Source organism: Seriola dumerili, unplaced genomic scaffold (assembly GCF_002260705.1).
Source record: "Seriola dumerili isolate Sdu_G_001 unplaced genomic scaffold, Sdu_1.0 BDQW01000216.1, whole genome shotgun sequence".
In the NCBI taxonomy this organism is placed as follows: Eukaryota; Metazoa; Chordata; class Actinopteri; order Carangiformes; family Carangidae; genus Seriola; species Seriola dumerili.
Window position 1 is genome coordinate 4,797,226 of NW_019174471.1, and position 18,476 is coordinate 4,815,701.

At 39.7% G+C, this 18,476-nt stretch overlaps 1 protein-coding gene across 1 annotated transcript in view; it reads right to left on the reverse strand.

Annotated features, from left to right (window-relative positions):
- Nucleotides 1-18,476, reverse strand: part of col11a1 (collagen type XI alpha 1 chain) — a 79,550-nt gene that overhangs the window by 16,291 nt on the left and 44,783 nt on the right. Inside the window, exons 36-49 of the mRNA XM_022753999.1 lie at nucleotides 16,753-16,806; nucleotides 16,103-16,156; nucleotides 12,464-12,517; nucleotides 11,880-11,987; nucleotides 8,890-8,979; nucleotides 7,613-7,666; nucleotides 5,082-5,189; nucleotides 4,858-4,965; nucleotides 4,300-4,353; nucleotides 4,070-4,123; nucleotides 3,396-3,503; nucleotides 886-939; nucleotides 752-805; nucleotides 522-575 (exon numbers count right to left, since the gene is read on the reverse strand). Coding sequence (XP_022609720.1) covers nucleotides 522-575; nucleotides 752-805; nucleotides 886-939; nucleotides 3,396-3,503; nucleotides 4,070-4,123; nucleotides 4,300-4,353; nucleotides 4,858-4,965; nucleotides 5,082-5,189; nucleotides 7,613-7,666; nucleotides 8,890-8,979; nucleotides 11,880-11,987; nucleotides 12,464-12,517; nucleotides 16,103-16,156; nucleotides 16,753-16,806 — 1,008 coding nt within the window. The remainder of the gene's footprint in view (nucleotides 1-521; nucleotides 576-751; nucleotides 806-885; nucleotides 940-3,395; nucleotides 3,504-4,069; nucleotides 4,124-4,299; nucleotides 4,354-4,857; nucleotides 4,966-5,081; nucleotides 5,190-7,612; nucleotides 7,667-8,889; nucleotides 8,980-11,879; nucleotides 11,988-12,463; nucleotides 12,518-16,102; nucleotides 16,157-16,752; nucleotides 16,807-18,476) is intronic.

Genomic DNA, 18,476 nt, shown 5'->3' on the forward strand with positions numbered 1-18,476 from the left:
TGTCTGGACAGATAAACCTTCACCCTCACACATGGAGAGTTTCCAAATTCAGAAGCATTTAAAAAAAAGTCACACCTACTACAAAAATAGTTAATACTTAATGTTATTAATATCAACAGAAGCCAGATATTTAACTTAACGAAGTCTATAACTGTAGTTGATTACAAGGGTGTTAAAAGTTACTGTGTTTCAAGTGCCCTCTCTCAAGTGTTGGGAGCCCTTTATGTGTCATATCCCTGAGTCATTTTAACAGCCGTGGTACAGCATTAAGTATTTATAGTGCAGCCGCCAAATGGCAGTAAAATGGACGAATCTTGTTGGAAGTGTTGTAAATTACACATTAATAGTGTAAAAGCACTAACTCAGACAAAAAGCCTGGCCATATAGAATGATTAGACTGCAGGTGGAAACAAAGGGGGTGGGCTGGCAGGGGTGGGCCAGCAGTATTTCAGTCCCAGTGACCAACGTCACGCTAGGCAGGCAGAACACCCTGGGGTGCAATGTTGTGCAATGATGCTTACCTTCTCACCCACAGATCCCATGGGGCCCACGCCGCCTGGAGGACCTTGTGGACCCTGCAGCAGAAAATAAAGAAAGAGATGAGTCATCATCCATCACCTTGGGAGAGGACGCATGATGATATCCAGGCTTTTCAATGTAAGACAGGTGAGGTGAAGCCATTAAAGATGTAGTTATCATTACGTCACACTAATTTTGTAAATACACATTTTTATCAATCAGCCATACGTACATCAGCTCCACTAGGACCCTGAGGACCTCTGGGACCAGGGGGACCAGGAGGGCCCTGCAGGAAAGAGATACATTGTTGTTAAAGTGTATTACGTTATTATAAGAGGACTTACACAAAGCAGATGTGTCTCTTACCATGGGGCCAACATCACCGTTCTCTCCTTTCTCACCTGGAGGTCCGGGAAGCCCCTGAGGACAAAAAAATGAATAAACAGTTATCTTATCAGAAAGGAAAAAAGTATGTTACAAGCACAAGGTGCTGCTGCATGAATACGCAACAGTGTTCCTAATGATTTCAATTTGTTTTTGCTGCTAACTGCACTCACAACAGCTGTTCCTGCTTGAGATTTAATTTGAGATTTGATTTGACTGCTGGAATATATTATAATGACGCACTGAAATATCAGATACAGTATATCTGTAGGTCAGAACATGCAGAAATGAAGCACTTGAAACTATGTTTTAGCTGCAGTCTGGTCCTATCAATGAAATATTCAGTGAGAATGTGCTGATAAAGGTCAACAAGTGGAACCAGAGAACTCTTGATGGATTTGAGCAGAATAGAGCACTCAGAGTTTCAAAATCAGCGCAACCTATATTGCAAAGAACAGGATTCAAATGTTTCCTTTAGCTGGATTTTCGGCAAAAGGTGCTTAACGCGAGGAACTCATATCAATATCTATATCTCCACACTTCAGGGTGAGAACAGCAGGGGGTTTAATCTTCCGTATAAATACTCAGATGAAGGTGAGATGCTTTTATTCTGAAATTCTGTTCCTGGCCCCGTAAACTTGTACGACAATACTTCTCCTGTTCGTTCACCCGTTTGCAGCCTTTGACTTGTTCATCTTCACTCGTAGGTGCAGACGTACTGTAGATCCTGCTCACTGATGCAGGTTAAATGTGCGGTGTGGTCAAGACCTCGTATGTGTGTTTGATCCCTGACATTTCTAGCGGTAATTGCCGTGATTAAATTGCTGTGGCCTGCTTTGCCCTCTGTGTGTGTGTGTGTGTGTGTGTGTGTGTGTGTGTTCTTGATTCTGAGGAAGTTTGTCATCAGTGTAAGGTGTAAAGTTGTGAGGGAGGAGATCAAAGAATGCATTCCTCTGCATTCAAACTTCAAATACTCACACACTGAGGAAGAAAAAAAAGATTTGCTGACTTTGTGTATGTGTGCATTGCCCTACAGCTAAGCATGTGAATGTGTGTCCATGCCCATGTATGCAAGTATTTTCCGTGGGTGCTAAAAAGTGTGAGTAGCTTCATGCTGATTTTTCCCGTGCTGCGAAATCTCATCTGCGTAAAGGTCGCCTCTAGTCTGAGATCGTTATACTAATTATGCAGCATGGTAAATGTACTCGATGAGGAACTGACTATCAGAGCAGGTCAGTCCACGCAATTAATGGGATTGCGATGGGAAGTGAATTACTTCCAATTAAAAGTCCATTGAATACAATCCTGCAGAGATAGGAACGAAGAGCAGTGGTCCATGTAATTTCATCAAGTCAATGACCCCAATCTCTGCAGTGAACTCATGTTTATCTTAAGAAGTTGATTACTAATGAAACAGATGATCACTAACAAACAGGCCACCTTGTTAGATTATTATTATAGTGCTACAAAACATCATTAAGCTTACTTATATTGTAAGGTCATATTTTCAGTCTGGCTTAAACTATGCTGTTGGACGGGTAGAGTCACACACCAATGAATAACATAAAATCCTGGAAATCTTTTTCTAAAGCATTAAACACCCTGACGAGCCTTGCTGCTCCCTGTGAACTCTCTGCGAGGCGTAAGACAGTGCAGACATCTTGATGAGAAAGAGCCTTAACCCAGGAGGTGTTGGAGGAGGAAGGATGTTGTCAGCAAATAAAGCTGAGGGGTGTAATCATTGCAGGTCAACGCAAGGTCACCATACAACATAGATTCGATTAAAGCGGTGTTTACAGCATAGACAACTGTGTAAGCGTGAGTTTGTGTGTCTGCTTTCTTTTGTACTGTAGGGTGGTGTGGGATGGATTTATCAATGAGTGACTAGAGTAAATAATAAGGATGAATTCCTAACTCCCTTATCCCCTGTATTCAACTCACTGTGTACTGTAAGTCAGTTCTATCTGTCCTAGTGGCAACTGGTGATTGCTGTATAATATTGGAAAGCAGTTAACAGTTGAATGGCCCTGAAAACTCTTATAACTTATAACTTCTGAAAAACAATGTTAAAGAGTCTCAAATACACTGCCCCAGCAGCCCAGTGGTCTGCCATGTGACTCACGTTACATGCCACTCGTAGCACAAACCAGATGTGTGGCAAAAGGATAGAGCACAATATGAAACACAATATAAAGCATATAAAATGTGATGGATTCATGATTGGACTGTGTGCTATTCCTCATCTGAGGAGTCAGTCTCACCAGCTACACGTGACTCAACAAGACATGTCATTCATTATTACCTTTATAAAGCCAGGACTATGGCTCATACAGAACTGGATATTTTTGTACCTCAGAGATGAGTTTCTCATCCCATGTAACCGCCATAACACCACAGAAGAAGAAATGCTAACACATGACAAGTGTAAGCCACTATTGTACAGAATCACTGTGAGTTACTGTGTGTAGCATGTATGTGTGAATGGTACTCACCTGCAGGCCAATGGGACCAGGGGGTCCAGGGAAACCTCTGGAACCTTCATCTCCCTTCTGTCCAAACATACCCTGCTGACCTCTGGGACCAGGCTCTCCATCAGCTCCCTGCGAAACAACATACATGCAAATTCATACTCGATGACATTTACTCTCTTTACACTCTCATTACTGAATGTATGTCAATGTTAAAGTTGTTCATTTTTAGATTTATTCTAATCACAGACTCCTAAGGCAGTGTTGGAAAAATGTTGTTGCATAGAAAGTCATAGTGGACTATGGACTATAGTGGACTATGGACTATAGTCATAGTCCATAGTCCATATACATAAAAGTCAGTGTATAATTTTACTGATATAACAAAACAGAATCCACTACATGGCTTTTCATTGTGATTATTTCACACACTTCATATCTGATACTGCAAGGCTTTATGTGGAAAAATGCTCTGGCTCATGGAAAATAAAGTCTTGCAGATTACAACTCTCACTTATCTGCAGTGTCTACTATTGAGAAACACTACAGACGTATCTAGTCTGCATGCTCCTTACTGCAGCTCCTTACTGTCCTGTCTGTCTCTCTGTCTGGATGTCTTGCTATAGACAAAGACATGTTCATGGTCCAGTGCAGCAGTTTCATCCATGCAAGACAGGACAGACTTGAGCAGTACTTACAGCAGGACCTGGGGCACCTATGGGACCTTGGAGACCAGCTGGGCCGGGAGGACCCTGAGCACAAACAAGAAAAAGTTTCTACCACAACATCCCAGAATGGTCACACAAACATAAGAGCACTGATGTATCACTTTGTGACATGTAAAACACAACACAGTCTTAAGATGACAACACTGTAGAGTAAATATGTAACATCACCAGCTCCTTAATTACTGCTTCCCATAACGCACCTGTTCTCCCTTGTCAGCTTTGCTTCCTTTCTGACCGGGCTCTCCAACCTCTCCCTGGGAAAAAGAAACACACACAGACAAACACACGCAGTCAATCATCTCAGCTCAGTTTTGCTTGTTTTCCAAATGTCAGCTCATGAAAAACCACTGAAAACCCTCAGCTTAACATAAACAACCACTATCTGCACAAATATGCAGATGTAAGTTTGTTGTCGTCTTGTTATTTTCATAGCAAACCTCTGCAGTGACATGTGTTTGGCAGCTGATAGTAACCTTAAGGGACATAATGATTGTCGGAGATGAAACGAGCAACAGAATTTCACTTTCACATCTCCTCTAATTGCATTTGCTGGCACATTTGGTTATGAAGATGGATAGGCAACCGTTAGTTAAAGAGAGAGACATATTTTCATGCAGATGGCCCGAGTGAGAACATGGTGATGTCGACTGATTGGAGAACTGGTTCAGTCCCAAAACATATTCTAGTTTTGGAATGGAGAAGGAGTTGTAACTGGGCCAACAGGATGGGAGGGGTGGCGGTGAGTGCGGTTGACTGACCTTGTCACCATCCTCTCCGGGTGGACCCTGGGGTCCAGCAGGCCCAGGCAGGCCAACAGGACCCTGGACACCATCACGACCAGCTGGACCTTGAGGTCCTTTCTCACCCTAGAGGAACAACAACATTTGCTGAAATTATATTTAGTTTAAAACAAAAGCAGCAGAAGGTGAAGGTCAAAGGAAAATAGAACTGAGAAATTGTATTGGAATAAAACAAAACTTACAGGTGCTCCCTTCTCTCCAGCGGGACCTGGGGGACCCTGAGGGCCAGGTCTACCGGACAGGCCAATTGGACCAGCTGGACCAGCAGGGCCTCTCTCACCAGGAGAACCCTTTGTGGAAAAAAAGAGAGTGAGACATGATGAGTAACAACTATAAAGAGGACACATAAATATAACCCCCATATGCTGAACAACCATTAAGACATGTACAAAGCAGCTGAGCTCTACTGCTAATGGATTCACACACCTACATACAGAAACCATTTCTAGAGGAATATTGAGAAAAGCGCAGGAGCAGCACACAGTAACAGGTGCTTTCAGGTCCTAATAAAGCAGTGCTGCTCCTTGAAAGCAGCCAGCATTATCTGCTGTTAGGGAGCTGACGTCTTGGTGGCTCTCTAAGCTCGGAGCAGCTCACTTCCTGCTGCTGAAAATGCGTTTCTGAATGATAGAGGCTTCTGCTGTGTATCAGGAGCTCAGTATTCACCTTAAATCCATCCAACATGATGACGAATGACACTCAGCATTTTTTATCTTCCCTGCACTGAGTCAACTCTCTGTTTATCTGCATGTACGCTACCTCTCTGTTCCCAGAAGGAGATTACCTTACCAGAAAACTATACATGCAGAATCAAAAAACAAACTTAGACAGTTTTTTTTCTTTGTTGTTTAATGAATTTCTGATGTAAAGGCTGTGATATATCCTCTGTCATTGAAGACGTAAATCACACAGCTATCCTTAAAAGAGTTTGAGTTTTAATCTTCCTTGATAAATGTTGGAGGCTTTTCGATCCTGGTAAGAATGAAAATCTGGGGGGAACACAAAATGAAAAAAAAAAAAACTACTCTACATTGTGAAACAACTGGCATTTGGTTTAAATCTATATGAGGCTCATTTTTTATTATCTTCCTTATCATTTCTGAAAACAGAAACAAAACACCTGGAAAACAGCTATTAGTTTTAGTTTTAGTTACAGTTGTTATTGGTAAACATCATCTGAATACACACATGGAGGAGAGTGAGGGTGGCAAATGACATGATGTTAAAACAACATTTGTAGTTCTGTTAATATGCAAATAGTTAACTAAAGTCTGGGTGCAGGTTCACTACATTGTTACTTGAATGAGTAAAATGTGTGGCCTTGGATAGAAAGTTATGAATGTATCAATTCACCAGAGCTGTAATTACATTGCTGCTAAATTATTCTGAAAATATTACATCCAGAGAAAAAGAACGGTTGAGTAACATGAGCATCATCAAAATATATGAAACCTGACTTATTATTGCAATTAATAACAAATAAAATTTGCTATTTCAACTGTATTTTGTAGTTTTGTCATCTAATGTGCTATAAACATCTCTGGTGACATTAGATGACTTAACATGTTTTTATTCTTTAGCAGTTTTATTGCTTTGATAGCTTATTAACCATGTATGTGGGTGCAAAGTGAAAAAAGCAAGTCTACAAGTCTTGATTACCAATAATCTGTTATGACAGGAACAGCCAGAGACATCATGCTAACCAATACATTTTATGAGAAAGTCTCTGTGACAAACTGAGACAAACGTAGGAACACAGCACACATAAAGTGCCGGGATGCAGCCTCTGGGAACAATGAGGGATGTGTTGGAGCAACACCCAGGATGACTAGACACTGTGACTCACCATATGGATGCTCTCCTGGCTGTGTGGTTTTGTTGGGTGTGTGTGTGTTTGTTTGTTTGGGTCTGTGTGCCAGAAGGCAATGGAGCAAACAGTCTTGATATCCAGCTACTGTAGCGCATGATCACTTCAAAGACAAATCGCTGTGTGCAGTGGGGAGAGCTGAAATCCGGTGACGCTTTTGTTGGAAAATTAATACATAAATAATTGATGATATGACCATCATAGCTAAATGAGTTCACGAGTATTACACATGTATTAAGTTCACCTGGTTCAGTTGAATTTGTTTAGTGTGTTAGATTTTCTGCCTTTAATGTCTCTGTGACTGCAGCTCAGCAACTCTGATTCACCTTCATCAGATCTGATTCCTGTTGTGGTTGAGAAGACCTTGGCTCTGCTTTCTATACAGCTGCACTTGTAATGTCCTTGAGCAAGGCACTTAAACTTGTTACTACAGTAGGATATAAGCTGGACATCTGAAGAATGTGTGAGTGAGTATGAGTTTGTGAATTGGCACCACTGCCCTGCTGAAAAGCAGTTTACCTGGGACAATAAAGGTCAAAAGAAATAAATAAAGGTAACTTTCTCTCATAAGTTAGCTTTACCATAAACAACAATCCTCCCTGGTGGTGATGTCAAAAGGAAAGCAAACATAGAGTTGACATAGCAGTTAGCCAAGGTAACTTTAAGCCATTTTTTTAAAAGCTTTTCCTGTCCAAATAATATCAACTGCCCTTGAGTGCTTGGCATAAAATGTGAAATACACTGTACAAGCCGCCACACTAATCAATAACACAATTCACATATAAAATGTCATCAAAAAATACAATACATTTCAAAAGGGTACATCTCAGGTAACAGTGTACTTACAACAGGACCAGGTGGACCTTGGGGCCCCTCTCCTCCCTTCAGACCTGCTGGGCCCTGAGGAAAAGAAGGGAAACACAAATGAGGACTTCCTGGACAGAGCTGTAATTTTATATCAGCCTATGCATTTCAACAAGCTCCATCATCAGACGTCAATCCAGCCAGGACTGTCTTCCTTCCTTTACTGGTTTGTCACTTCAGACATATCCACCAGAAATGTGCTTTGTGTGCATTTGACCTCTGAGCACTGCTCTAGGAAATGTCATTGTTATTGTCATTTTTATCCTGATAGACCACCAGCACGAATCAGAGCCCAGAAATACCTCCATGATAGGTAACTCAGTAATGTGTGGCACATCTAAAAGAAATATTATTCCCTTCGGGCATGTACTCTAGTAGATACTGTAGCTACAGAGTGGTGGGATTTGGATGCACAAGTGGCAAGTGCACATGACTGTGTGTGTGTATATGTGGATTTATACAGTGTTTTCTATCCTGTTCTGCACATACAAGCTTGTGAATTTCATTTTGCACATGCGGGGGGTATGTATAGTGTCTTCAACATTTGTGTTTTCTTGTATGTTTGTCAATGCACAGAATGTATGTGTGTGTGTGTGTGTGTGTGTGTGTGTGCAGCTCCCTTGTGGGCCACAAAGGAGCAAATGACAGTGTGGGTAATGAGTCTCTGCTGGCTCTGGCTGTGTGCTCGAGTAAATTACAATGGCAGAAAACAATCAGCGGTGCTGCTGGCCTGCAGAGTCTGACTGACCTTCAGGATGCAGGCAGCACAACACTACCTTTCCCTGCACTATATCTATCCCCACATGACACAGTCTAATTGCCTATGTTTCCCACTTAATAATTCATTAAGTAAACACTGCATACAGAGACAAACAAATAATTTTGCTGTCCTTGCCCTCCAAAAAACACTAACACTGACCTGTGTAAAAACGAGAATTTACAAATGGTCTCCCAACCAACAACTACCTACTTCTATAACAGAGGCCCATGATGCATTGCTGCCATTAAAACAGTGGTGTCAGTGGTGGTGGAGCGATGCAGAGGCACGCCTGTTCATTTGTAAGATGTCGCTTTGGATTTCTCCTGTGCCGGATTGATTGCTAGGAGTGAATTCCAAGGCTGGTGTCTCTAATGAAGTGAATAGCTCAAAATAGTTGCTGGCTCATTTGTTATGTAGCAATGTTCTGTCACTTTCTACTCGCAAACACATGTAAAGGGAAGTGATGATGAATAGGTGTAGATAGGAGGGGAGCTCTTACCGTGGCACCAGGTAAACCTCTCTCTCCAGGGAAGCCACGAAGGCCAGGGGGACCGTCTTTACCGGAGGATCCCTGTGGTCCAGGGTCTCCCTATACACACAATCACACAAGGAGTTAGTGTGGTTCACATATGGTGCATCAATACAACATAAAAATTCATGCTTTTTTTCTGACCATGCTTTGTTTCATGACGGATTCTAATTAAAGTGCATCAAACATGTCAGACCACATCTCACAAGCTAAATTTTCACTATAAGATTCAAGCCTGAAAAACTTATTCCAATAACCAATGAAGTCTGACTGGACATGTTGTGGACCAAACTAAAGGAAATGTGTAAATGATGAGAGAATTGTCTCTTAAATTTCCAAACCTCAACAACTGTTTAAACTTATAAACATTAAGCTGCATGTCATTACATAACATAACATTACATTACATATTGCTCTCCTCAGTTTTACTGAGAAACTAATTTTAGTTATACTCTATGAGAAATTTGACAATTTCAGCCATTTTCCAGTTTGAAAATTAGAAGCAAAGATTTGGAAGATCCCATCAATCACAGTCAATGTATTTGTCAGAGTGTGTCTGGGTGGAGGAGAGGACTTCATCTATTCTGCTGCCTTCCCGGAAATGATTCCCATCCAAGGAAAATGCCAACTGAGCCTTGCCAGACAAAGAGCAAAAACTGAAGGCAATACCAGACTACCAGGGTAAAATTCTAACATTAAAATCTAACTCCTTGCCTTCTTCCTCAGACAGACGCCACATGACAATCAACTTTATACCTTTTTTATACAGGAGACTGGTGAATGATAAGCAGTGTTCAAACTTTGACCCTATCATGAGGCTGCAGCCACAGGCAAATCTTTGGTCACTTTCTACAGAAATTTGAATCTGCAGTTGTTGCTCCATATTCAGCGTGCTTCTCTCCTCACACTGTGTCAGTCTCTGAAAGGGTCACCAGTCATCTCTGCTGCAACCATGTGGTCTCGTAGTAAAAAAAACTTATAAATCTAGTCTTTGCTGCAGCAAATTGAGAGAGTGGAACTTTGCTGTCTTAGTTCACTCTATTGTTTTTGGTATTCAAAATTGAGTTATTCACACTCTTATGTAACTTTAATGGTTGTGAAATGTTGAATTGGAGCTGGGATGGTGTCGATGTGCATTAGGGGAGGCAAAGCACATGACAGCTAAACCGTGTATTTGAAAGCTGCACTGCTCTCAGACTGAACCTTGTAAATCAGAACTTAGGATGTATTAATACTATTCAAAGATGCTCAACATCCAGCTTCTCTGAGTCCTCTGGTGAAATGTGTGCATACAGGTATGTTTCAGATTTTATGCATTAACTAAAGTTCTACACTACACAGCCTGCAGCTGAGCAACAAAGGGCTCTGAATTTAATAGAAAAAACAAACTGAATACAGATTGAAAAGCGTATGACAAGCAAATATCATATAACTAATGGCTTTGTAAGTCGCACCAGGAAGAGAAGCCTGCTTGTTTTGTAGCTGACATTCATCTTAATGGGCCATTAGCTGCAATTAGTTTGAAGCATGTATGTTTTCAGTGGAATCATTAGCACTGTCACGACACAATCAATGCATAAGCATGAAGTCTAATCAAAACCAGTGCACGGTCGCTTTCACATAATCAGCCACAACATGAAACAGAGATGAGTCTTTAAAACTCAGCATGTTTTTTTTGTTGTTGAAAACGTTACATAATACAAAAATAACTTAGTGCTGCTTAATGGATAAAAGCTAAAATGTGATTCCACATTACACCAAAAACATGCTGCCAAAAATATTTTTTTGACGAAGAGAGCACTGAATGCTTGTTCACATCCTCTCCAACCTTCCCTGCCCTCACCTCAGATACTGAACTCACTTTCTTTTCTATTGCATTTGCAAAAAGGAGTAATGCCAATAATTGCAGGGCAACCATAGTTTATAACATTTCTAAAACAAGACTGCAGAAAAATTTACTTCTGGCTTTGTTCTTGTTTCTTTTGTATTGGCAAGCTGACTTTATCTGCAAACAGGGAGCCACAGAAGAGCGGGCTTGAGAGGTATAAGAGGATTTGGGCTCTGCTGCCAAGACCTCCACAAAGTGTCCCTGGCATACTGATGCACAGGTTTGAGCAGAGTGGGGAAGGAAAGTGGAGCTGTGAGTGGCGGAGGGTTTGGAGTTAGCCGATGGACTTGATTAAACTGTCTGCTTGGGGAAGACGAGAAGAAAATGAAAGCAGGAGACATGGTGGGTTTGAGGGAGAGGATGGGGAGCAGGGCACGCTGAGAGATCCTGCGAGTCAGATGGGTGGTTTGGAGCAGCCCATACTTCTACAAAATGGCTGCTGTCTGCTCTTAATGGGCACTCAATTTGTGGGCAGCAAGGGCCAGGGAGAGAATGTGGGCTCTCGCTCCCAAAATCTCAGCTACTGTATCTTCAGCAGTCACTTGCTAGAGCCTTGTGCGGTTCAGAGAGTGATGGTGAGATGTGGGTGAATGTATTGCTCCAGATTGATTCCTGCTTCCTCACAGTTTTATTTAAGCAATCCAGCAGTCTATTGAGCTTTGCATGCCCTCAAGAAATATAACTGCTTGCGAATGCAGCTGGCTCAATCTGCAAAATCAAATCATGTGCGATAATTGCAGCTGCATAAGTTCAATTTGCAGCCCACCTCTATACTGTTGATGTCTCTATCAACCTCCCTGGCTTCCTCTCTTCTGTGTAACTGACTCAAATCTATTACCGTGTGTGAGAAAAGCAGTGGAGGAGAGAGGGGGAGGAAAAGGGCATTTCTGGTATGTTGTGGTACTATAGAAAAGAAATGAGCATTTTTTTCAGATTAATAATTTTTACACATCTAACTACTTTCTTCCCTTCAGTACAGGATACTGGGCATTAACTGTGACCTAGCGTGTATATTAAATAAGTTTAAACACTCACAAAATAAAAGATGGCCTTTCTTGTTCTTTCTACATACCTTCGCTCCCTCCTTGCCAGCAGCACCTGGAAGACCCTGTTCTCCAGGTGGACCTGGGGGTCCAGGGTGTCCTCTTTCACCAACGGGACCAGTCTCTCCAGTGGGTCCCTAAGATGTTATCACACAGTTTGATATTATTTACAGTTCAACATAGCAGCAATACATCAAATCTTCCCTGTAGTTATATAAATCATGAGATACAGTTATTAACGGCCGATTTCACTGATAATTTACACCAATACTTTCATGAGTCCATGAGTGTCCATATTCCATATAAATAAACTGTCCATTTCCAAAATGAGAGATGTTCTGTTCAGATCCAAAACAGATCAACCACATTTCTGTTTAAGTCCTCAAAAAATATCCACATGGACAATTACCTTTTACATGTCATCTTTTACACTATTTTTAAGATACTGATTATTGAGGATTGTGGACTACTGCTGTATTCCCTTTTTCCAAACAATATTAATTTACTGTGTGGAATTACAATGCCGTTAAGGCTTTCATATCAATTATATATTACATTTATTTAATAATATATTAAGCATAATTTTACATCCTTTAATAATACATTACAGTACCTGGGGCCCGACAACACCTCCTGGACCTGGTGGGCCAGTTTTTCCTTGGAAACCCTGAAAGAAGATGATAAAGTCTTATTCATACAAACAGAAACTACTACGCTTATCTATTAAAACCCAAGTAAAGAAACCAAAGTGATTCATCTTGAATTTATTTCAGCTAATAAGCAGGGGTTTAAGTTCTGGCTCATGTATTTCCTTGACGTAGGAACAAGGAGCTTTTTCAGGTTACATTCACAATCAAGGATTGGATCAGGGATTCTATTAGATTACAGTGCTGGCTAGTAAATAACTTCAGGCAGATGTCAATTATTCTGATAAAAACAAAGAAAAAGAACCCTGTACATGTCATTGAGCATGACAATGACAAGAAATAAATGTCTCTTTAAGGAGTGTACCTGTTAGTGGAGATTACCTGGTGGTATCAATAAGCATTGCAAACAAAATAGACACCTAGAGCATATTTGCTGCTTTTAAAGCCTCTGAAAACATATTTTCTTATTATGTTATTAGGAGAGATGTGTTTTGGTTATTTTAAAATGAGAGATTTCTGATTTTCTGCTTTTGTCCTTATATTTCTGTTAGACACAGGTGATGTAACACATTTTCATATCATCAGAGTTTGACAATATTTCAATAAAATGTGAATCTGACCAAAACCACAGAGTTCTGATGAAGCCATTAGTTCAGTATGAATAAATAAAATAAATAAATAAAATAAAAATGTTCTCAACTTTGACTCTGAATGTTGCCTATTTTGTCATAAACTTAATGTTATAAAGAAAAGAAAATGAATAATTTCAGATGCTTTGAATATTCATATATTATATATTTGATATTAATATAATTATAACTCTGCAGCTCCGAGCTGATTTTAGGTTCTATTTTAGGTCTACTTTGGTTAATCTCTGGTTTGGATTAAATTATATGTAGTTGTTTCCATCAAACAAGGTCTGGAAAGTTCAGTGCACCCAACCTGTCCAGTGCCAAACAAGTGCTTGGTCAAGAAAATAGAGTCAAATAGCAAAAGATCCCTTTAGTGATGTCATGAACCAAATGAAACCAGAGCTAAGAGTGAGTATTGGACTTTCTTTAGTCTGGTAGCACGACACCTGACTCCAACAATATGGTAATGTTGCTCAAAGTCTGCTGAATGTGTAATTAGGCATCTGTTATAAGAGTCTTCCTGCTCTATAGCTATCATATCACACGTTTACATTTATAAATCTTGGTTAATTAAAATAGAATTTAAAAAAAATCAGCTTTTACTAATGGACCTATTTGAATTAGGTATTGCTTATTTTTGCTGTTGCTTGCACAAAAACCAAACAACTACACTGTGCATTTTACTTCTCGGACTAAAGAGCTATTTGAATATAATAATAATAATAATAATAATAATAATAATAATAATAATAATAATAATAATAATAATAATAATAATAATAATAATAATAATAATAATAATAATAATAATAATAATAATAATAATAATAATAATAATAATAATAATAATAATAATAATAAGAGTTAGCACCCAGTGTTCTGTGTGTGCACAATTAGTTATGGTAAAGTTGTTGTGTAAGTTTACATTCACAGTGTGTGGTTGATTTGCATCGATTTGTATTCCCTATGGATATACTTAAGCAGAACAGGACAACAAGTTCAACATCTTAAGTATCGACACCAACAATGCGACACAAATCAGATGAACTTCTGTCTTCTGGAGGAGGAACAATCCAATCTGCATTGGCATGAGACTTCTTCCAAATACTCGGTATATTCCCCAAATATTAACCCAGCAGGATGCTTAGAATTTAGCTATTAATAAGTGAATTAATACATTAGGATTTTGAAAATCAAGAATGACTGGTGTCCTTAACATAAATTTCCTATTCTAATGGAGACATACTAAATTCTGTAATGTTTTAGGACAGAATGACACGAGTGAACACTGACTTTCACTTTGACATTTCCACCACTTGCCAACTGATCAATGAATCCCTCAGTCATCAAACTCCATATTTATCATTTTTTTCACCAAGGTATTACTTTTATAACTCATTTCATTTATAAGTTGCTATACTTCAGCCAAACAATGTTTTCAAATCCAAGCTGTTAGATCCGGATTTCTTAATCCAGGCTTATTGATCTGTATATGTTGTGACTTGTGCTGATGAAACCCTCAGGCCATTCTATTACAGCATCGGCCCTGACTCTGAGACATCAGCTCAAATCTTTATCTGCACTTCCTCAAATATAACTTGTGTTGCCAGGGCTTGGTGCCTATGAGCATCTTTATTGCCGTGATCAATTCTCATATTGGATGCTTGTGGAGCCCGTTCATCAGAGCATAAATCTACATCCATAAACACCTTAATAAACACCCTGTCGTCATTGCTTGAATAGCGGCAAAGGCAGGGAACTACTCGTGTGTGGTGTGCTACGTTATCTACAGGAAAGAGGCAGGCGGAAAGGGAAGCTTTAATGATAGAAGCGATGATCTGTCAAGCTTTTAGTAGAATTTATTGCCCTCTGAGCCTCGTCAAACCAGGGTGCACTGATGCATACAAAGTACAGAGGAATCAAATTTGAGAGCAGGGGATGGCAGCTAGGTGTGATCAAATCAAACTTTACTTTATTTTTCCTTTGTGTCACATGAGATATGGCATCATCGGGGCAGATTTAGTGCAGCCATTTCTCATTAAGCTCATAACTGCATCTTGAAAAAAACGACATGAACCATTGTTCCATGCTGTTAGAACAAATATTAGTAAGAGTTATTATTGCTCAGTTATTTTTGCTCAGTTACACAATCTGTTGCTGCTGGACAATCAAAGTTCTGTGTCCTTTCATTGGATATTTGCAAAGTAACAACAAGCCAGCTCCATCAGAAAAGGATGTTTCCCCAGCTCCTTGGTGTCCATCTCTCTGAGATAGAAGTCTGAGCCATCTGGCATTACACAGACAGAATGCAGTGTGTGTGTGTGTGTCTGTGTGCGTGAACAGAGACGAGCAGATCGACCCAGACAATGTTCACAAGGGCTTTGTCTTTAGAATTTCGCTTAACAAGACATGTCTACCCTTTTGGCATCCCACTGAGATGTTGTATCAGTGATTGTAATCCCCTGCATACAACTGCGATTGAGATAAAACGTGGGGGAGGGGTGGGGGTTCAACTGTAGTGCAGCTTACTGACTGTGAGGATCAGATTCATCCTGCAATGGAGAGGCAATTTGAAGAATGAGAGCTAAAGAGACATTAACACAACAAAACTATATCTTGCAGGATTAAAACAAGATGTTGTGGGATTAAACTGAGCAAGTATTCAGAATGTTTTTCAAACTGCCCTGGCAATTCATGTTTATGTTCATGTTTCACACACTTGGAATTTAAAATATTCCCCCAAGAAAGATCAATGATTAAACCTTTCTGAAAAACTAAAAATGGAGGTGTTACGCTCCTTTATTTGCATCTGCTGTGGAAATATGACAGACCTGTCCAAATATGAAAAATAAAGTCACACTGAGTTCCTGACTCATTGTTGAGATCTAGAGGTTTGAAGTTAGAGGCAGATAATAACCAGAACCACACAGGTGACTGGCAGCTCAAACAGGATACTGCATCTTCAAGACTCACCGTTTCTCCGCGCTGGCCAGGGTGTCCGGGCAGCCCATCCTTTCCAGGTGGTCCCTGTTGGGGAGAAATTAAAATACGCACAAGCTCAGTAAGTGCATTCATTATCGTCACATTCATATCTGGAGTGAATAATGGCACGAGGAAATTTGTTAGAATAAAAGTGTCTTTTTCCAAGTTGTTAGATTTTATTATTATATGGTGCAAATACTTTGTAGGCACAATATATAGCACAAACATAATTGTGGTTAAACTACCAGAACAATAATGAAAGAATAACAGACTCTGATTTTTTTGTTCTCATTGGCTGAAGGCTAAGAGCCAACAATGAATCTAACCTGAATCGATAGGTGGAAATTATCACTTGTCTCCTGCCTGGACTGGAGAGTGAAAGAATGGGTTCTGCCTCAATAACAGTTAGACTAATGATCCTTGCACAGAATTAGGGATACTGCTATATATTACTGCACCCGATGAACTCCTCAAATTGAATCAATTGTGACTTGTAATGTTTGCAAACTATGCTAATTTGCTGATTGAGACAGTAGGAAGGTATTGAACCTTGGGGAAGAGCTGCACACCACATAATCTTACTGTAGGTGGTTTTACATTAAGCTGTCGGATGGATATAGTGGAGGCAGAGAAACACTTACAGGGGGGCCCTTTGGTCCAGGGAAGCCCACAGGTCCCTGAGGCCCTTGAGGTCCCTGCAATCAGCACACAGACAGTAAGATTGATGAGAGATGCACAAAGAGTAAAGTTATGAGGTGGTTTACTGCAGTGTGCAAAAAGAAACCAAAACAGAAAACAGACAGAAAGCAAATTAAGTTTAGAGCTAAAAAAAAAAAAACAAGAGCCCAAATAATTGTGGTCAAGTGAGTCACTGTTGATTAGCTCATAGAGCCTGTGCTCTGATTAGCCCTCCTAGTAACACAAAGTCATTAAAGTGAGCACTCTGGAGTGGCAGGAAATAGATCTGGTTCTCCAGCCACTTGACTGCCACAGAGAAAAGTCCAACTAGGCTTAATCTTAACGTGCTATCTAATGCCTGAGTGCTGATTTTTTTTTTTTGGACGGGAACATTTCAGGCCTTAAACACTTAAAAAGACTCAAAGTAAGTGAATAAACTGCCCGGTAAAATAAGGTCAGTTCCTGTCAAATCCTGTCAAATCCAAAGGTCAATCTCACATGGCAAAGAACTGTAATAATTTAATATTCAGTAAAAGCCAGCCTATAGGGAATTACTTACTTTCTCTAGAGTTTCACATTTAAATGACCAAGAATACTTACATACTGTTTCCCTACTGTACAAACTATGTTTGACAAACATATCATTATATATTTCATTTGCATATACAGTATGTTCAACTGGTCTATATTTAATGATAGGCTGAGAGCAGCAGAAATAGAGAACACAAATGGAAAGCAGGACCCACGTCAGCAAATGATGAATAAAAAATCTGACACAAACGTCTGGAACAGGAGGAAAAAGAGGTCAGCGTGCAACTGACACAACACGTATTCAGAGTTCTGTGTTGACTTTTGTTACAGTGAAATATGTTGATGAAGTGAAAATTCCTTTTTAAAAAGTTACAGTTTATTGTTGAGGTAGCATAAGAGTTTGGGATTTAGGGAAATAAAATATAAAGAGCATAGAAAATATCTGATGCACATTGATTCAATCTAATATAAATTTCAAAGCTGACTTGATAATTTAAGTTTATCTTTAAATCATCTTCATCCATCAGATTTCAGTTGAGTTCACCTCACTTGTCCTGTGTTGGAACAGACAAAGACAATCTCATTCCAATAGCATTTTTTAAGTTTTTTTTACACACAAAGAAACGTGAGGCAAACATTAGCAATTCATATAGAGCAGGGGTGGACAGTAACAAAGTACATTTACTTGAGTACTGTACTAATGTACATTTTTCGAGTATCTGTACTTTACTTGAGTATTATTTTCTTGGAAACATATGAATATGAGTATCTTTACTTTGACTTAAATAATGGAGCTGTGCGCTTTGTCCACCTCTGATATGGAGTTCATGACATAATTTGGCCATTTGAACCTTAACAGCTTTTAATCTCGCAGAGTTGCACCCACTTAGAATGATGTAGTTCGAAGGTCAAAAGCTGCCAATCAGCATCTGCTTCAATATGCTGTGGAGTGCAAAACTGACTAACTGAATTCTATGGGAAGTTCTACAGGCATGAGCCAGTTAATTTAAACTTATGGATGGATGAATGGATGGATGGATATATACTTACTATTTATCTCCTGGGGGAAATTCAGTTAACTTAACCCCTGATACCAAAATCCAAAACTGAAAAGCTGCTTGGCTGAAGTTGATATTACATTTTACAAAATAAAAGC